Source organism: Eucyclogobius newberryi, unplaced genomic scaffold (assembly GCF_026437365.1).
Source record: "Eucyclogobius newberryi isolate DKJ021-1_F unplaced genomic scaffold, fEucNew1.0.hap1 SCAF_7, whole genome shotgun sequence".
In the NCBI taxonomy this organism is placed as follows: Eukaryota; Metazoa; Chordata; class Actinopteri; order Gobiiformes; family Gobiidae; genus Eucyclogobius; species Eucyclogobius newberryi.
The window spans coordinates 30,844,715-30,866,302 of record NW_027316389.1 but is presented as its reverse complement, the minus strand read 5'-3'; the positions used below and the strand labels follow the sequence as shown (position 1 = coordinate 30,866,302).

The window sequence follows — 21,588 nt, the reverse complement described above, 5'->3', positions numbered from 1 at the left end:
GAACGGTCCTGTTGTTGTTGTTGTTGTTGTTGTTGTTGTTGTTGTTGTTGTTGTTGAAATAATCGAATATTTGTTGAAACGAGCCTGAATCAGAATTGAGTTAATGTATCAGTATTTGTATCAAACAAATTCAAGATGTCTGGATATTTTGACTTGTTTTGGAACACATTTGTACATTTTATTGCCCCAGTGTTAAACTTGTGTAATGTGTCTGTTTGGTCAGAGATGTCGTGCCTGATGGAGGCGCTGCAGGACAAGCGCGTGCGTCTGCAGCCCGAGTGTAAGAAGAGGCTCCAGGACCGAATCGACATGTGGAGCTACGCCGCAAAGGTCTGATGAAGCAGCCTCACCCCTTCTCCCCTCTGACCTCCCGCTGCCCTCCCTCATGAGCCTCACCCCTTCTCCCCTCTGACCTCCCGCTGCCCTCCCTCATGAGCCTCACCCCTTCTCCCCTCTGACCTCCCGCTGCCCTCCCTCATGAGCCTCACCCCTTCTCCCCTCTGACCTCCCGCTGCCCTCCCTCATGAGCCTCACCCCTTCTCCCCTCTGACCTCCCGCTGCCCTCCCTCATGAGCCTCACCCCTTCTCCCCTCTGACCTCCCGCTGCCCTCCCTCATGAGCCTCACCCCTTCTCCCCTCTGACCTCCCGCTGCCCTCCCTCATGAGCCTCACCCCTTCTCCCCTCTGACCTCCCGCTGCCCTCCCTCATGAGCCTCACCCCTTCTCCCCTCTGACCTCCCGCTGCCCTCCCTCATGAGCCTCACCCCTTCTCCCCTCTGACCTCCCGCTGCCCTCCCTCATGAGCCTCACCCCTTCTCCCCTCTGACCTCCCGCTGCCCTCCCTCAGGAGCCTCACCCCTTCTCCCCTCTGACCTCCCGCTGCCCTCCCTCATGAGCCTCACCCCTTCTCCCCTCTGACCTCCCGCTGCCCTCCCTCATGAGCCTCACCCCTTCTCCCCTCTGACCTCCCGCTGCCCTCCCTCAGGAGCCTCACCCCTTCTCCCCTCTGACCTCCCGCTGCCCTCCCTCATGAGCCTCACCCCTTCTCCCCTCTGACCTCCCGCTGCCCTCCCTCATGAGCCTCACCCCTTCTCCCCTCTGACCTCCCGCTGCCCTCCCTCATGAGCCTCACCCCTTCTCCCCTCTGACCTCCCGCTGCCCTCCCTCATGAGCCTCACCCCTTCTCCCCTCTGACCTCCCGCTGCCCTCCCTCATGAGCCTCACCCCTTCTCCCCTCTGACCTCCCGCTGCCCTCCCTCATGAGCCTCACCCCTTCTCCCCTCTGACCTCAGGTGGCTCCGGCCGAGGGGTTCTCAGACCTGGCCATGCAGGTGATGACATCGCCGTCCAAAAACTACATCCTGACGGTGATCGGGGCCGGCGTGGCTCTGCTCTTCCTCATGGGTCTGCTGTGCGGGCGCATCACCAAACGGGTCACCCAGGAGCTCAAGGACAGGTAGACCCCGCCCTTTTTTGGGGTCAGGACACGCCCAAAAGAGAAACCACCACTGCCCCAAATGCCCAAATACGGACCTCCCCCTTTGGTTTTTGCGCTCCCCTGCTGCACCATCCGCGATACTTGTGTTTGTTCTCCTTTTACATCGCTATGGGAGGAGCCTGCGCTGAACTGCATTACCCACAATGCCCCTAACAAGTGGCTGAAGAACATTTGGACACCAACTACCGCCCACATTTGTTTGTTTTTTCACTTCCTTCCCACTAAGATGGCCATTGTAGATGCAGTATTATTTTGGTCCTTTCCACTGCTTGGGGGGAGGAGTGGTGTTGTGGGGGGGACTGGGGAGGAAAATGGGGGTTTGAAGCTCTAAAAATCCAATGTTAAAAATAAAAAAAAATATGGAGTTAAGGAAGTTCAGGAGCCAAGTGAAATCTGTGCAGTGTAAATGTGTAGAAATGGGATGGGCATCTGCTCAGCGATAGGGCGGCTTAATGACTCCAGTATTTTAAAAATGCGTGTGCGATTGCGTTAGTGTGTGTGTGCCTGTGTGTGCGTGTGCGTGTGTGTGTGCGCGTGTGTGTGTGTGCGTGTGTGTGTGCGTGTGTGCGTGCGTGTGTGTGTGTGTGCGTGCGTGTGTATGCGCGCGTGTGTGTGTGTGCGTGTGTGTGTGCGTGTGTGTGCGTGCGTGCGTGTGTGTGTGGGTGTGTGCGTGTGTGTGTGCGTGTGTGTGCGCGTGCGTGTGTGCGTGCGCGTGTGTGTGTGCGTGTGTGCGTGCGTGTGTGTGCGCGTGTGTGTGCGCGTGTGTGTGTGTGTGCGTGTGTGTGCGTGTGTGTGCGCGTGTGTGCGTGTGTGTGCGCGTGTGCGTGTGTGTGTATGTGTGTGTGTGCGTGTGTGTGTGTGTGTGCGCGTGTGTGCGCGTGTGCGCGTGTGTGTGCGTGTGTGCGCGCGTGCGTGCGTGTGTGTTTGTGTGCGAAACTGTCGACTGTTGTGTTTGTTCTGTTCATGTCCACACGTCAATGTTTTTTGTTTTTTTTTCGGCTCTGGATATCTTCTTTAGCTTTTTGTTTGGCTGATGATGTTGATGTGTGTGTGGTTTTATCGCCATGGGACTGCCAGGCGGGCGGTGCCAACCAGCCAGCCCTCCAACCCGAGCCACAAATAATAAAAGATTATTATTAAACTAGAGATTAGGAGAAGTTTTAATTTGATTTTCTCTCACTTCAAGTGTTGATTTTTCGGCTTCTCCTGGAACCTTTGGGCCAACGTGGAAATTCCCTTTCTTAAATTAATTGAGTGGCTGTTTTTGTCTCTCTGGTCAGATAACAAAAAAACGCAATTCAGGAATTTTTTTTTTTTTTTGAAAGAAATAAAAATATTGTAGATTATTGTAGAAGTGTGAACATTTTTGTGTAAAGATGATACTGGAATCATTGCACATTTTCCTTTTTTTTATATCTATAAATATATATATATATTGTTTTGTCATAGCCTTATTTATTTGTTTACTAATTATCAAAGTCATTGTTTTCTATGATTTCAATGTTTTCTGGTTGCCTTTTCTGCAGCGAGTGGGACAGGCAGAGAGGCAGGTGAGGGCAGCAGCTTTAGGCCGTGAATGAAGAGGTTACTGAACACTGGGGAAAGTGAAGGCACAAATGTACAGTCTCCACAGCCGCCATTTTGGCTCTCTGAGGAAATGCCACCAGTCTTCTCGGATAGAGCCGTACAATAGAATATGGACCAAGGGAAGCCACAGCTGCCCTGAAGCAGACTGACGGAAGCAAGGCTCCCAATAGTAGGCAAGCGAGTAAAGCTCCTGCCCAGACACCTCTGATTGGTCGAAGCTGGCGACTTTTGGATTGGTTACAAATGCTCTGACCACTGAGCCACTGTAAAAGGAAAAGCAGTTATAGCTAAAGAAAACTGAATTCGGTCAACAACGGTTAAGAGTTACTACTCTACTACTCATGAAAGTAGCTTCTACTGCTTATATCTGTGTAAAGGGAGGAGCTAACTAACAGGCTAGCTAGTGTTTACATTAAGGAGAATCTCTTGTTCAAGAGCGTGTACCTGATATAAAGTCTAATCGGTTTTGTCCCAGTACAGATATATTGTAAAAGTATCTATTCAGGTTAAATGTTGCCAATGAGCGCTCTCTGCATCTAATTATAGAATGTTTTGTCTATTGAGTCTATGAAGGCAGTGACTCGCCAGTTTTGTCAGAGCAACTGAAGAAGCTGCTTGGATGAGTGTGGAAATGTCTTTACTCTTATAGTAATTGGCATGATATCTGAGCCACCAAGACACCATGTTGTGGTTCTACTGAACACTGTCCCAGACATGTTGCCTCAGTGGCATCGAAGAATTGAAAGAAGGATCAAAGGTGAAGCACATTTGCAGTTTTGTACCTTCTCAGCCAAACGGGTTTCTTGAGCCTCATTACTGTTTAGGTTTGTTTTTTCCTTCTTCCATTTTAGCTGGTTGTGTAAGAATATGCATTGTCACACTCCCTTGGTCCATATTCTATTGTCCCATAGAGTTATTATAATTAAAAGAACAGCAGAAGTCAGGTGCAGCCACTAACTCTGTCACTTTTGTACCTCGCGACTTTCCGTAGATCCAACTTTTTATACGGTCGATCATAAAACCGGTCAAGGATTGCGGGAGTTGGGATGTAATGTGGTGTTTTGTTTGTATGAGTAGTTTGGGAAAGACCACTGTTGCTTTAAAATCAGATGCTTGGTTTCTTGTGGGTGGCACACCGAATGAGTTTCAACAGATCGATGAAAAACTTATTGTGTACAGAAAGGCAAGTAAATCCGATTGTGTGAAAATCAGCCTTTCAGTTTGTATTATAACAAAGTATGATTTGAATGCAGCGAGTTTGTTTAATACAGTGCTGTGACAGTTTGAGTTGGTAATGCTTTTGAAAGAACATGGAAAATTTGAAAATGATCTTGCACCAGTAAACAAAATGGTTCCCAGAGCTGGACTTGTACTCGACTCTAATTCAGGAGTAAATTCTTTTTTTCTGTTGAGCTACAAAGTAAAGGTTTGGTCCACTCACTTCACTAAACTACTTGCACAGTACGTTTGTGTGGCTTATTAAATTGCATTTACTAAGCTGCTTGTGACGCTCCAGCTTTACTACAAGCCTCAAGCCAAACAGGAGAACAACAGCGCCATCTTGCTTTAGTAAAGATATCGCAGCTCGATCAGTCCAGACGTGTTTTTTGCAGAAAATGTTGTCCATATTTTGCTTTGAGAATTTACTTTGCTTATGTTAACCAAATATCAGATGGCACAAATTCAGTAGGGAACATTTCTGACTACATGTTTTGCACAGAAACAATGCACACCAAACTTTATGTATTTGGATTACTCCATTTTCTTTTTGTTATGCAATTTAGGTAGATTTTCTCCAAACATAATGACAACAATGGCTCAAGCTCTAAATGTAATGTTTTTTTTTTGTTATTTGTTTTTATCCAAATGCACTTCTTTTGTAATACACCATGTCACAGCTAGATGGCACTAACTCCACATTTTAAAAAGTCATGTCTGTTTTTGTTTTCTACCATGGACAGCTCCCTGACCAATGTGGGATTACACTAGGGCTGCAACTAATCATTCTGTTAATCGATTAGTTTAGCAATCATTCTTTCAGTCTTCTGTTAAGAACAGAAAACGGGTGCAATGAAAAGATGTTTTACTAAATTTTACAAGATTAAGCTGAAGTGAAGCCGTTTGAGGATCCTTGAGGAACACTTTTATGGACTAAAGAGTGTTTTCCGTGTCATTTTCACACAATTGTGTCTCAATTTGAGTCATAAAACTTCTTTCTCAGCTCGTGGCATGTTTTGGAACCTATGTATAGACCAGTTAACGATAATTAAATGACTAAATTAGTTGCGATTGATTGAAGTTGTTGTAGCCCTTGCTTACAGACTTGTTTCTAAGAAATAGCACCAAGCTAAACATTGTCTGATGCATATTGTATAAATATTTATTGAAATATTGTGTCCAAACCATTTAAGGTCAAATCTGAAGTATGATATTGTGAAAAAGGCTACTGTTAGTTTTGACTGTTCCCATGCATATGAAAACTCTATTTTCTGCATTTAAACAGACACGTATTTTTCTTCTGCTTCTCTCAACTTGTTTCCGTGGTCTTTCTTTTCGTCTCCTGTGGGCCTGGTCCCATGTACATGTGTACTATAACGCGTGCATCACTATAAATGCTTGGATCTTGTACTATTGGTTTCTTCTGTTCATTGAAGCTTAGTGTGACGAGTGCTGCCCTCCTGCTGGTAAATGACTTTCTCAATATGCCTTTTGACGTTTTTCGTTCTCTCAAAGCGTGCCTACTCACTGCTGGTTCCCGTTGTAAGATAATAACTACAAAACCTCCCAGAATCCTTTGCGGCGGAATGCTGTGGCTCTTGTGAATTTGTTGAGTGAATGAGTTTTGAGAGTGAGACTGTCTGAAATGGCCACAGTTTTTGGTTGCGATTTGCCGCTGGTCCCTTGCTGTTGTCCAGAGCAAAACGACTTTGATGATTTTAGGTTGTGATGAAAAATCTTTTTGTAAAACTGTTTTTGTGTGTCTCATGATGCTCCAGATCATTGCATTCAATTCTCTGTCCACTTTTTTTTTTTTTTTTGTGTTCTGTACAGATGAAAAATGGACAGTTTGTTAATAATAATAAAATCTGCAAGGTTTCTAAAGCTTTGTCTCACTCTTATTTTGTCAGAATGAACTGTTAGCCACGCCTAAACTGACTTCAGACCAGAAACCATTAAAGTTTAAATCTTTATAACAAAAAAAAAGAAACAATTTTGAATTTCTGGGGTAGAAATATCAGTTTGCTTTTCTATTACAAAAGATGGGCAAATACTTTTTTCTTGCCTCAAAATTGTGTTTGATCTTTGCAAAAAGTATAATGTAATAATAGTGTTCATATATGTAGGTCATTGGTGGAAGAAGTACACAATTTTGTTATTAAAGTTAAAGTACCTTTTTTTCTGCTCCTGTTTCAGTAAAGTATCATATGAAAACCTAAGTAAAGTAAATGTTTAAGGATGAAAAGTATTTTGAGCAGATTGGATGGTCTGGATATTTTTGGTAGTTTCTAAACGTTTTGGATGTGTATTTTTGTTCGGTCAAAGTCAGGACTTGAACTGAAATTAAAATGCACTTTTTGATTTGTTGGTATCTATACTTAAGTACAGACTTTTGTTCTTTATTACTTTAGACCACTGCTGTAGCTGAAAAGAAATGCTGGCCTCATAACTTTTTCTGTCAGTATTTGTCCAGTAAAGACCTTAAAATGAGGGTAAGAAACACTTTACTATTATAGATGAGCAAATAACATGTTTAGTAATATTCTGAGATTAATCCCAGTTTCTCTGATAGAACGACAACATGTTCCACCATTTAGAGGGTAAAGTAAATACAGTATCGCAAGATTTTAAGTCAAGTTTTCGCATGAGAAATTGTACTTTGGCTTCTTCAGTTAATATCAAATTAATATACAAATATTTTGGCATCTCCTTGTCATGTATGGTTTATCAATTTGATTATAATTTAATTGGTTACCTTTTCACCGTAGTTTTACTTGAACTAAAAAGGACTTCACGCTTCATGTTGAGGATTTAACGCCTTTTTACACCTGAAAATGTGTTCGCCAATATATCACCATTGGTAGTGAAGTATCTTATTTTCTGGCAGTGACCGGTGTGTGTTTGTGTTGTGTTGACTTGATGTTTGTGGTGCATTAAGTTGCCACGGGACGAGGTTGAACTTTTGGAAGCGCTCTTCTTTTAATCTGGTCAACATAAAAACTGCTAAATCAAAATGTGCCCAAGCTTCAGAGGAGTCGAGCAACATCAGAGCTCAATACAAACTTAAATAAAACTCATATCATCATATAACAGTGACAAAGACAAAATTACACTTGAAACAAAGGATTACAAAAGATGACTGAACTCTTCCAAACACGGGATTTGCAAATGGGAAGAGGAAGTCACAACCCTCAAATGTGTATACAAGTCAAATACTGAAGAAGTGACTGGAGGACCAAGACAGCCCAGCAAATCAAACACTAGGTATGTTCAACACAATAAACAAAAGAAAAATCTTGTGTCATTCTAATACAGTAATATATGAACCATTTACACAAGCAAAATGTAAAGTCCAATGATGTTTTTAGGTTGAATCAAATCTGACAAATGACCCGAACGTAAAACTTCCAAGTTATAAAATAAAAGTGCTTTTCATGAATAAAAAGGCCTGTATCTTTGGTTGTTTGAATTGTAAAACGGTACTAGGCTACTTACAGTTGAATTAGGATTCAACCAGCCGAATACTATAGTATTTGTGTTAACAGATAGGCCAGAGATGAAAATGATTAGATAAGATCATATAACCTTTATTTGTCCCACAATTAATAAAGTGCAATGTTGCAACACAGATTAGACATAGAAGAATAATAATACAAATAGATAACTAAAAACTCTTATAAAAATAACACTTATTTACAGCTGTTATATGTACAGAAAATATTGACACAGCAGCCTCGGACGCAGAAGTTTGTGAGTATGTTAATATCTGGTCGGGATCGTTATAAGAAAAAATAAAAACTGCCCACTCAACTGGACATTTAAGCTGCTGGCTGGTCCAAAAGGAGCTGGATAGAAGCCTGGTCTTCAGGAGCCACGTTAAAAAAGACCTCAGAGGGGTTGCAGGGAGGAGCCTGGTTGGAAAGGTCCTGGAGGGAAGAGCCCGGTGCAGAAAAGTCTTAAAAGGAAGAGTCTCAATAGGCGCCTAGTTCTACCGAGGCTGGTTCAATTCAATTCAATTTATTTTTGTAACGCCCAAAATCCAGCAATGGTTGCCTCTGAGGGCGACAGTAAAAAACTAGTTAAGCAATGTCTGTGGTGGCGGGAGACGATGTTCCAGATTCCCCTGTCCTTAGACCCTCCTTCTCGACCAGGAAAAACTACAAAAAACCTCCTTGGGAAAAAGTAGAAACTTGGAGGAGTTCCACAGTGAAGGAGAGATCTGACTCTCACAGATGGACAGACGGACGCAAGGGAGACAGTGGAGCTGGAGCCACTCAGGGGGAGAACCAGATCATCAGGAGGAGAGCCAGCTCTATCAGGCAGATGAAGGACCGGAGGGGGGTAGAGACCGCTTCACCAGGAGAGGAGCATCTGGGTCCACAGGTCCTCGGACTGAGAAAAAGAAAAAGAAATGAACAGTTTGCAAGTGGAATTAAATATGAAATATTGTTTGATAGAATAAGTAGTCAGAAGCAGAGGATAGTGCTCAAGCTGCCATTCTTCCCCCAGCATAGCGTAAACCCACAGTTTCAGCGTAGCTGAAACTGTGGGTTTATATTTCTGTTCCTAACTGGCCTGACCATAAGCGATTTCGAAGAGGAACGTTTTAAGCCTGGTCTTAAATGAAGTTCAGAATGGCCTCAAGGGAGATGGCCTGGACGGGGACGGCCTGGACGGGGACGGCCTGGACGGGGACGGCCTGGACGGGGACGGTCTGGACGGGGACGGTCTGGACGGGGACGGCCTGGACGGGGACGGCCTGGACGGGGACGGTCTGGACGGGGACGGCCTGGACGGGGACGGCCTGGACGGGGACGGTCTGAACGGGGACGGCCTGGACGGGGACGGCCTGGACGGGGACGGTCTGGACGGGGACGGTCTGGACGGGGACGGCCTGGACGGGGACGGTCTGGACGGGGACGGCCTGGACGGGGACGGCCTGGACGGGGACGGTCTGGACGGGGACGGCCTGGACGGGGACGGTCTGGACGGGGACGGCCTGGACGGGGACGGTCTGGACGGGGACGGCCTGGACGGGGACGGCCTGGACGGGGACGGTCTGGACGGGGACGGCCTGGACGGGGACGGTCTGGACGGGGACGGCCTGGACGGGGACGGCCTGGACGGGGACGGCCTGGACGGGGACGGTCTGGACGGGGACGGCCTGGACGGGGACGGCCTGGACGGGGACGGTCTGAACGGGGACGGCCTGGACGGGGACGGTCTGGACGGGGACGGTCTGGACGGGGACGGTCTGGACGGGGACGGTCTGGACTTTCCACAGGAAAGGCAAAGTGGTGGTGGTTTGGAGGAACAGGAATCTGGTCAGATTTCCTCCTCTTCGCCTTTTTCCAATAAAATGAAAAAGATGAAATTAATAATTGGTTTTAACACATATTTTAGTGTGAATAATTATTAAATGAGGCATTTATTTAGTCATTTTCTTGAATATTGTGATATAATATCTGCTGGATGTGTGTGTGTGTGTCTGTTGGAGAGTATCCACAGTATGTGTACAAACACCATCTTTAAAAGCGTAGCTTGTGTGTTGATGTATTGAAGCACTTACAACGTTGTCTTTGGGGGACCATCCCGGGTACTTGGCCTCAGCCCTTCTTTCTCGATGAGCCTGGGCAAAGTATGGAGCCTGCTCCTGGTCCGACATCATCTTCCACTGGAAACAAACAAGACACATGTTTATTGTAGTGTTCCAGAGGATGTAATATCCAGAATCACAAAACAGTTCCACTTTTATCATGCTGATTGTGCTCCTGATATAATGGTCAAGCTTTTAGAAGGACAATTCAAAATGGTTTTGAAGCATTTTTTTTTTTAAATGCAACCTCTGAATAAGTGACCCTTTAAAGTCCTTTTAACCATCAGTCTCATATTGCTCTGTAAACTTGATGATGTGTGAGTGTGGGACACAACATTAGACAATAGTCCAAACTGGGATCTTCCCACCAAGCTTCCAGTAATAAAACCGCTCTACACTGTCTTCCAGTGTCCTCCCTGTAGATGACCCGAGTTATAGTCCTGCTCTAGTATTTAGTCAGTCACACTCACCCTCTGGCCGAGCACCACGTTGACTTTAGCAGAGTCTGTGATGTGTAGCTCATCAGCCACATTCTGCCTCTGCTCAGCCTTGAACAACATGAAGGCATTAAGAGGCTTTTTAACGTAGGCTTTGCCCTCCGTGTCATCCGGCTTCCTCTTCCGACAAACACAAGACACTGTGTTAGACACTTTCTTCTTTTTGGGACTGTGACTCCAATGAAGACTCATACGGCATGAGCTCCGCCGTGGCTAAAAAGTCCTCTAAATCCAGAAGGACACATGATGCTTCAGCTTGTTCCACCGGTGCAGGAGATGGAGTCACAGGTGTATCTGGATGCATGTCCGCGGGCTCTTCAAACTGCTGAACTTCTTTACAAAGTCCTATGAAGTCCTCCAGACAGAAGTCCGTTGTGCTTCCTGACTCCATCGCTGAGATCATTAGAAAACTGTAAAAACATAAAAGGATTAATTATCTGTTTATGGGAAGAAAACAGTCACAAAATGTCAAATAATCTAAACCTTTTAAGGTTTAAAATCTCAGTGTGTAATCCTCAATATTTGCATGATTTATAGGAATTTCCTGTGGCTGCCCCTGAATTATGGAACAGTTCAGCTGCATATCAGAGCTGCTCCATCACTAGAGTCTTTGAAATCTGCTCTAAAGACATTTTGCATTGACGTTGTCAATTACCATTATGTTAGCAGCTAACGCGTTACCCCCAACTCTGGTGATGGAAAAGGATGTGCAATACCGTCATATTCATGTGCAATACTGACTTAACCATGTGCAATACCGTCATATTCATGTGCAATACTGACTTAACCATGTGCAATACCGTCATATTCATGTGCAATACTGACTTAACCATGTGCAATACCGTCATATTCATGTGCAATACTGACTTAACCATGTGCAATACCGTCATATTCATGTGCAATACTGACTTAACCATGTGCAATACCGTCATATTCATGTGCAATACTGACTTAACCATGTGCAATACCGTCATATTCATGTGCAATACTGACTTAACCATGTGCAATACCGTCATATTCATGTGCAATACTGACTTAACCATGTGCAATACCGTCATATTCATGTGCAATACTGACTTAACCATGTGCAATACCGTCATATTCATGTGCAATACTGACTTAACCATGTGCAATACCGTCATATTCATGTGCAATTACTGTCATACTCACAAGCAATTAAGGCCATATTCATGTGCATATAACTGATGTAAATAAGAGTGTTTACTTTCCATTAGTATTAGTATGATTTAGTCTTCGCGTTGTAAAACAGCTGCAGTACATCCAGAACGCTGCTGCTCGGGTCCTGACCAGAACCAGGAAGTATGATCACATTAGTCCTGTTCTCAGGTCTCTGCACTGCCCCCTGTGGCTCAGAGAATAGACTTTAAAGCAGCTCTGCTTGTGTACAAGTCTCTCCATGGCCTAGCACCAAAGTACATCTTGGATATGTTAGTGCCATATGAACCATCTCGGACTCTGAGGACCTCAGGGACCGGCCTCCTGCTGGTGCCAGAGTCAGGACAAAACATGGACCGGCCTCCTGCTGGTGCCAGAGTCAGGACTAAACATGGTCCAGCCTCCTGCTGGTGCCAGAGTCAGGACTAAACATGGACCGGCCTCCTGCTGGTGCCAGAGTCAGGACTAAACATGGACCGGCCTCCTGCTGGTGCCAGAGTCAGGATTAAACATGGACCGGCCTCCTGCTGGTGCCAGAGTCAGGACTAAACATGGACCGGCCTCCTGCTGGTGCCAGAGTCAGGACTAAACATGGACCGGCCTCCTGCTGGTGCCAGAGTCAGGACTAAACATGGACCGGCCCCCTGCTGGTGCCAGAGTCAGGACTAAACATGGACCGGCCTCCTGCTGGTGCCAGAGTCAGGACTAAACATGGACCGGCCTCCTGCTGTTGCCAGAGTCAGGACTAAACATGGACCGGCCTCCTGCTGGTGCCAGAGTCAGGGCTAAACATGGACCGGCCTCCTGCTGGTGCCAGAGTCAGGACAAAACATGGACCGGCCTCCTGCTGGTGCCAGAGTCAGGACTAAACATGGACCGGCCTCCTGCTGGTGCCAGAGTCAGGACTAAACATGGACCGGCCTCCTGCTGGTGCCAGAGTCAGGACTAAACATGGACCGGCCTCCTGCTGGTGCCAGAGTCAGGACTAAACATGGACCGGCCTCCTGCTGGTGCCAGAGTCAGGACTAAACATGGACCGGCCTCCTGCTGGTGCCAGAGTCAGGACTAAACATGGACCGGCCTCCTGCTGGTGCCAGAGTCAGGACTTCCAGAGTCTGGAACAGTCTTCCTGAAGATGTGAGACAGGTTCTACTCTGACAATGTTCAAATCTAAGCTAAAAACAGTTGTTTAGCTGCGCTAAAACGCTGAAACGACTGAAAGGATTTTTTTCTTTGCACTCTTCTCTTTTGTTTGTGATTTTATTAGTTTAGAAAATCAGTTGGATTGATAATTTTTAATTTAGTTAATTTTATTGTATTTCTGTTTCTGTAATTTCTTTGTGATTTGAATGCATTTTTCCTGCTGTGAAGCACTTTGAATTGCCTTGTGTATGAAATGTGCTCTACAAATAAACTTGTCTTGCCTTGCCTTATGCTAGCTATTTTTACTTTACTTTATTTTATTATTATTCACTATTTTATCATTATTTTATTTTATTTTAATCTTTTTATTTATTATCAAATTTTTTTCCTCCATTCCCTATTAAGATATGAGAGGAGTTTTGTTGATAAGAGTTTTTTGTTTTGTTCATAAGAGTTCTATTAAGAGTGTGTTTTTTCAAACTTCCTATAATCTGTCCTTTCCCCTGTATCTACTACGTTGTAACAACGAAATTTCCCCATGTGTGGACAATAAAGGATTATCCTATCTTATTTTTTCTTAACTGTTTGAACATTTGGAAACTGAAAAAAGAAAAGGATGAACTGAAAACGTACTTAAAATACCTACTCACCACTCCACTAGAACTGAATTTTTAAAGCGTCTGGGGCTGAAACGTTCTTCGCTGAAATGTTGAGGAGAGATTGAGAAAAGTTGCTCACTGTTTGCAAACCAAATGAGAACTAATTCTGGTTTGAACCGCCGCTTATAGATCTATAAGTGGCTGTTTTTTGTCTCCAAAGTTTGTGAACCACTTAACTATGAATTAAGTGTCAGTCGAAGAATAGCCTTAGTTTGCCCCACACACTCAGTGGTGGAAAAAATCATCATCTTTGTTACTTAAGTCAAAGTACCGACAACAGTCTTTATAAACAGGCAACAGAATCCATAATTGAATGTTTAAAAAAAATTTAAAACATTGATTATTGATATATTTTGATATAACTCTATAAATATGCTAAAACATACTAAAAACTACTAAAAATGTGGTGGAGTAGAAAGTACAAACACCTTAAACGTAAGGTAAAAAGTATCCAATGCAAAATTCACAGTACAGTACTTTTCTTCTGTACTTTGTTACATTCCACCACTACATACATACTGTACTCTACATGTACTTTCTTAGTGAAAAACAAAAAACTCATCTTTGTAATCTACTCCTCTTTGAATTTCCCCTGAACTCAGCCTCAAAGTAAAAACACAGAGACTTTCCTTTGCTAAAACATAAGACTATCAAATCTATTGGGGCTGAAGGGGAGGTTTCTCTGTTCATTACTATAATGAACTTTCTTACCATCAGGAGAAAGGACAAGTTGGGTGTGTGCTGTATCTTCATCTAAAGTGACAAAGGACCAGTAAAACACCTCACTGCTTCAGGGCAGGACACTTCAGTCCAAAATCCTCAGTATTGTTGGTCATATAAATAGACCCAAGCTGCAGTGCCATATTTAACCTGATGTAGCAGCCTCGGGTCTCCTCTTTCTCATGCCTCTGTGATATTCTCACAAAGTACATACGGATGAGTCACACACAAATCGTACGCCAATAATAATCATATTTGTTCACCATTTTTAGAGGTGGGATGACATAAGCAGTTATTAAACAATATTCTGCCCAAAGTCTGTGTTCATATCGGATCAGGACTCTGCTATATTGACCAAAATGATTATGTCTGTATTGTTTTGCATGGTCAATAACAACAATATTCAAACGAGATTTTAACAAAGCGTCAGAAAAGTGCTGAAATGTTTCATTTGACATTCAACTCTTGCACAAAATGTCAGTGGACCTTAGAATGAACAAGAAAAAGGCACAAATATTGTTTTATATCCCGTTTCATCTCTTTCTGAAGTCATTTTTTTAATTACAGACAATGTGCAAGAATAGAATATTGAGTTCGTCTACAAAACAGCAATTGCAATATTATCATTTATTGTATATTTTTGATCTATGTCCCACATCTATATTTTATATGTGTTGTTTTATGTGTCAGTTTTGTGCCTGTAGTGTTCTCATCTGAATTATCTTGAAGTAAATGTCCTCTTCCTTGAGCACATCTGAACCTGGTGCGTCGGTGGGTGGTCTTTGGTGTGGGAACAGTCTGGTCCGGATCCTCGGCCTGTCTGCGCGGACCCTGTTTAGTCCGACCGTAGACCGGATCACGGACCCGTGCGAGATTCTTGAGTCCCAAAACACGACCTCGGCAATGCCTTCCTTTCGCCGGCATTCACACGCCGTCTGTGTGGACTTTAACAGAAAATAGAGGAGAGCTACAAATGGACACGTTTGATATGTTTATTTAAATCCAGACATAAAATAATAAGCCAAAAATAAGAAATTGCATTAAATATCAAAACGTATTACAAAACTGCAAGTTGAAGAGCGGTAAAAGTATGTATTGGGAAACATGGTGCGCACATAGATACATGGGTAATGCAAAACTTAACTATAACCTAATATATTTTATAAAACACATCAAATTAGCAACAATAAATAAAGAATACGCTCACCAATGATAAACAAGATTTGTCATCAAATGAAAAAGAAACGCTTTGAAATATGGTTCTTTAGTAAACTATTTATAATGCATTAATAAGCTCTAGTTATTTGTTTATAGCACGGTATCATGAGCCAAGTGCTTGTACTTGTAAACAAATAACTAGTGCTTATTACTGCCTGATAAACAGTTTACAAAGGATTCTTATTTTTAAGTGTAACCAAGATGAGTTATTGCGTTGTAGTTGACAATATAGTTGTAAAGCAAGTCTTAAAGCTGCAATGCATAACCTTTCTTTGTTTGGAAAGGAATGTCCACAGTAGAGTATTAAATTTGTTCATCTCCATGGAGACAAGCAGGTCAGATCTGTGGAGAGGCGAGCCTGTTCTCTGAAGAATGCATGTTTTTCAAGGTATTTTTGAGCAGTAAAATGAAAATATTAGATATTAAGTTTAATGCCATACACAGGTCAGATCCTCAACCAGAAAGTTACATAGTACACCTTTAAAGACAAAAATAAAAGACCCTAACCCTAACCCATATATAATAATTACTGTAAAAACAAGAACATTTTAATAATCTATTATATACTCTTGGTTATATTGATACCATAACAAATACAGGCACAAACAGTGGTTCGACTCAGCTCATTATGAAATGTATTAAGCCATTATTTTACATTTAATATTTGTCATGTATTATAAACTCTTCAATGAGAACTAATGTTTTTTTACACAAGTGTCTGACTGGTCTTTAGTACAGCCTCAGCGGTCAGGGGTCAAAGGTCAGTGCCGTCTTAGTGCTAGACGACATCACCGTTCTCCTCTCACAGACCAACGCTGTTTCTCTACAACCACGAAGAACAGTAACCAAATACGAGCATCACTGTCAAATCCAAAAAGCTCACAATATATATTTTTCAGCTGAATTATGTATATCAAAATGTAGATACTGTTGTGAAAGCTGTTTTAAAAATACGTTGAATTTGAATATTGAGTATACTGTTTGAAAATGCTACAAAAAAAGCTGATTAAATGTTATATATATAAATAGTTTATATATAAATATATAAACTTTCAAATAAGGATATCAGGTGATATTTCTGAACTTTTGTGATTCATTTTACAGACATTTCACATTTGTCTGAAAATTAAACCTCAACTAAAATGTTTAAAGACATGTTTTAACATATTTCCGTTGGATTGACATAATATTGTCTGAATATCGTTATCGGGATGCTAAAAAAAAAAAAAAAAAGTGGGAGAGCTCACACAAACACACTGGTGGGTTCAATCCCTTAAAATCAGGATTATTTCATTGATCAATAAGTTGTGCTTATAAAAAATGTAAACATTAATTTTGAAGCGTTGGCTTTTTGTATCATATTAACAACACTGTGACTGTAATCGTGAACAATCCTAAATCTCTTATAATGAGGCTAAAATGCTGCATCCCTGTAATGTACTTTTATTTTTATTATTATGTTGTTGTTGTTTGTTTGTTGTGATTTAAAGGTCCCATATCATCTCTTTAGCAAGAGAACAGTCTCTATCCTTCCCCTCGGATGAGCAGACGAGCGGGGGCTACCAGTGAGTTACGCAGCACGCTGTTTCAGCCTATCCTCCAGGAAGCACTCTGTACCTGTAACTATTATGTTATGGGTGTTGCATAACACTTATTATTATCAAATATACCCTTAGGGTAGACTACGAAACGGGAAAAATAGCATAATATGGGACCTTTAAAAGATTAGACAAGAGACTTTGCTCCAGGTTTTCAATAGATTTTGAATTGATTACTTGAGTCCAGAGCATATTTGTAATCACAATTAAAATGTGATTCATTGCAAAGGCCTTCCTTAATTCACACAAAACATGAAAATACCTCGACCATTATAAACCCTGTGCTCTCTCCTCTTCTCTGTCCTGCCTCTAAAAGTCGTAAGGCGACACAAACAGGGTGACTTTGGTGAGGTAGCGTCCCAGCAGCGCGCTCCTCTCCAGCTCGCTCATCTCCACCTCGGCCTCCAGCGTGGCAGGACCTCTGATGGGCTGGACCAGGAGCAGAGTGCCCGTCTGCCGTCCCGATCGCTGCACGCTGAAGTGACCCCGCCCCCTCCCTCCGCCCAAGCCGAAGCGCAGCGTGTCGCCCAGCACCCGGGCCGCCGACACCCGGAAGAGCACGCGAGGGGCCGACAGGTTAGACACCACCGACAGGAAGTGGAAGGAGATGGAGGAGGGAGCCAAAGCACACGCCTTGTCCCCGAACATGCAGGGGTTCCTCTCACAGCGCCTGCGGGACAAGAGGCCATGGCTTTAGAGACATATCACACATGTCATCAATGACACTTGTGGTTAAAGGAGACATATTGTGCTTTTGTTCAAGGTACTTTGTATTGAACCACAACATATGCATTTTACATTTTGTTCGTTATTGATCTAAATTGATCTATTTTGTATAGTAACAGAAACAGGGCCATTGACTTCCTGTTCAAAACGGCATAACTGATAAGCCCCGCCTCTTCATAGTTACGTTTCACCTGAACAAGCATGTTTTTGGCATGTAAATCTGGCTACATGACATTTAAAGACTCTACATGTGTCATGCAGAGTCTTAATTCTTCAAACGATCACAACTAAGCACAAGGACATGGGCGGGGATAGGGTGTAGGTGAAATCAGGAATTTTCTTAGCACTGATTCTTAGTGTCACATCCAGCTCTGTAAATCAACCTGTTTAGTTGCTGGGTTTTCTGTTTTATTTTGACACTCACCTTATTTTTCACGTCTCTTCGTTGTCTGGTTTCCCGCCTATTTGATCCGATAATATAATAGGTCAATGATTTGATCACCTGACCTTCTTTGATGATTTCACCTGTGTTCAATTGTCTCCACCCCTCTCATAGTATTTAAGTCCTTCCTTTTCTTTTTTCAGTGCCAATTTGTCTTTTCCCACCTGGTGTCTGTTTTCTAGACCTGTGAACATGGATGAAGACTAACTTATGTTGTCTATAATAATTCTATATTGTTCAGCTAGTTGTGCCTTTATTAGTTGTGCCGTTTATTAAGCTTGTGAAAGTGTATTTTGTATAATATGTCTTCTTGAATAACGTGAAGAACGTCACAGCAGGAGTCTGAAGTTATTTACATCAGTGGTGTTCAAATGGTTCATACTAAGTCCCTGAGGTGGAGAGAATACAGTCAAATTAACAAGCACTTTTCCCTAAAGCTAACTCATCATTTACCAGCATCCAAAAGAAATCTGGATTTAAAGAATGTACATGTTCAATTAAACACACAACTAAGTGGACAATAAAGAACAAAATGAGAGAATGAGGTCACCAAAGGATGAATTTAAGTGTGTATAAAGTTCAGTATGAAACTCCTCCTTAAAGATAAATAATATAGTGTCTTAACTTTGATTTTCTGCACTTCATTGTTTAAAAAACAACAAAAACTATATTTTGTTTTATTAAATTACAATGTAGTATATTGAGTTAAGTGGGATTTAAGTCAGAACTTTTGAGAATATTGTAGCCACTTGGCTTATGGTTTAAGCCCACTTTAATTCTTATATAGACATGTTTTAATCCTGTTTTAATGTGAACGCACGCAAAGTCTTCAAGGGATTCAAGTTGACATCGTTAACTGGTTTGAACATTTGTGTTTCTTGCACCGCTCCTTCAGATAAAATTCATTTTTTTTCTCATATTTGTTTAATTCCTTTAAAAAGACCAATTAACTTCAATCTGTAAATAAGAAAGAGTTACTTTTACAAAACCTCTTGGACAATTCTATTTGAGTAACATTATTTGAAAGTAATAATATTCTTACAATTTTAGCTACACTATACTTCTTCTGCCAAGTTCAGCACTATAACTCTAAAATATAAATACCCACAAACTAATGTGGATTACTTTTTGGATCATGCAAGAGAAAATGGAAAGGTTTGATCTAATAAAAGCTTTGCATTGTGATTCTTCTCAGTCTTAACTACATGACTCTATGAAAGATAATATTTCACACTTTTGTTTTGCCAGACTGTTTTCTAAGGCTAAAAATATACCACTTTCATTGTTTTACTGCAACATCCTAATTCCACAGTGAATAAATCAAACAACGTTTTTGGTTGGAGCTTATTATTGTCGTTTAGAGCCGAGCTTCATTGTCCCACACTGTCCCGTTTAGGGCTTGGGGCGCAGCGTAATGATGGGTGCAGAGCGTGGAGGAGGTGCACCCTATTGTTTTTGGGTCTCCTCCTCTGAGCCTCTGTAACTTGCACATTTGGCACCGCGTCCTTCAGAGACGGGACGATCAGGGTTGATGTATTGTCGTGTTTTGCCAGCGCTCACGATCCTGCCTCTTTCCTCGTCTGCAGTTTCATTGTGCCTCATGAAATGGCAGCTCATTTTTACTTACAAAGCTGTTTAATTGACATCTAGCTGCACTTGCTGATAACTTCAGCAAGAAGATGAGTTTATATGTTGTAACCGTGTCATGTTTTAGTTTAGTTTAGCTGTATTAGATGTTTATTCGTTATTTCTAGAGCCGGAACGAGCAATTATTTAGGAAAATCTTCAAACTGATCTTTCCATTAATCAATAAACTAGTGAATATGAGATTTCTACAAATTTTCACCCTGAAGAAGCTGTCAATAATCCTTATCATTATTTTAATTACTGTCATTAAAAACACATATTTTACACACAATGTGTCATTTGATGATAATTCCTGCTCTATCTGTGTAAAAAAAAACAAACACTGATCTTCACTTTTGGAATCTGTGTAGACACGACAGAAAACGATTAATTGATTATTAACTGTGTTGATGATTATTTCAATAATCAGTTCAATTATCAATCAATTAACTTGTGTCAGCCCTGGTAATTTTACATTCATAACATATGATGAATAGTATTATAGATTAACTGATTAGTTAAATGGCTTCACTGTCAGTTCAGCCCTAATCTAGGCCTCATTAAGTCCGGGTTTAGATCTGGGGGTTTCTTACAGAGCCAAAAACATGTGTCTGTTCTTACATAGATGAGGTCTTGATGTTAAACATGTGTCTGTTCTTACATAGATGAGGTCTTGATGTTAAACATGTGTCTGTTCTTACATAGATGAGGTCTTGATGTTAAACATGTGTCTGCTCTTACATAGATGAGGTCTTCATGTTAAACATGTGTCTGCTCTTACATAGATGAGGTCTTGATGTTAAACATGTGTCTGCTCTTACATAGATGAGGTCTTGATGTTAAACATGTGTCTGTTCTTACATAGATGAGGTCTTCATGTTAAACATGTGTCTGTTCTTACATAGATGAGGTCTTCATGTTAAACATGTGTCTGTTCTTACATAGATGAGGTCTTCATGTTAAACATGTGTCTGCTCTTACATAGATGAGGTCTTCATGTTAAACATGTGTCTGCTCTTACATAGATGAGGTCTTGATGTTAAACATGTGTCTGTTCTTACATAGATGAGGTCTTGATGTTAAACATGTGTCTGTTCTTACATAGATGAGGTCTTGATGTTAAACATGTGTCTGCTCTTACATAGATGAGGTCTTGATGTTAAACATGTGTCTGTTCTTACATAGATGAGGTCTTCATGTTAAACATGTGTCTGCTCTTACATAGATGAGGTCTTGATGTTAAACATGTGTCTGTTCTTACATAGATGAGGTCTTGATGTTAAACATGTGTCTGTTCTTACATAGATGAGGTCTTGATGTTAAACATGTGTCTGTTCTTACATAGATGAGGTCTTGATGTTAAACATGTGTCTGTTCTTACATAGATGAGGTCTTGATGTTAAACATGTGTCTGTTCTTACATAGATGAGGTCTTCATGTTAAACATGTGTCTGTTCTTACATAGATGAGGTCTTGATGTTAAACATGTGTCTGTTCTTACATAGATGAGGTCTTGATGTTAAACATGTGTCTGTTCTTACATAGATGAGGTCTTCATGTTAAACATGTGTCTGCTCTTACATAGATGAGGTCTTGATGTTAAACATGTGTCTGCTCTTACATAGATGAGGTCTTGATGTTAAACATGTGTCTGCTCTTACATAGATGAGGTCTTCATGTTAAACATGTGTCTGTTCTTACATAGATGAGGTCTTGATGTTAAACATGTGTCTGTTCTTACATAGATGAGGTCTTGATGTTAAACATGTGTCTGTTCTTACATAGATGAGGTCTTCATGTTAAACATGTGTCTGCTCTTACATAGATGAGGTCTTGATGTTAAACATGTGTCTGTTCTTACATAGATGAGGTCTTGATGTTAAA

General features: G+C 41.8%; 2 protein-coding genes across 2 annotated transcripts in view; one reads left to right on the top strand and one right to left on the bottom strand.

The window, feature by feature from the left end:
* glg1a (golgi glycoprotein 1a) overlaps positions 1-6,187 on the top strand; it is a 62,014-nt gene extending 55,827 nt beyond the window's left edge. Inside the window, exons 24-25 of the mRNA XM_072434701.1 lie at positions 224-330; positions 1,293-6,187. Of these exons, the coding sequence (XP_072290802.1) occupies positions 224-330; positions 1,293-1,460 (275 nt within the window). The 3' untranslated portion in view covers positions 1,461-6,187. The remainder of the gene's footprint in view (positions 1-223; positions 331-1,292) is intronic.
* A 10,887-nt stretch (positions 6,188-17,074) lies between these two features.
* The window catches only part of LOC140349003 (fibulin-7), a 30,364-nt gene continuing 25,850 nt past the window's right edge, over positions 17,075-21,588 (bottom strand). The window contains exon 7 of the mRNA XM_072435195.1: positions 17,075-17,580. Coding sequence (XP_072291296.1) covers positions 17,220-17,580 — 361 coding nt within the window. The 3' untranslated portion in view covers positions 17,075-17,219. The remainder of the gene's footprint in view (positions 17,581-21,588) is intronic.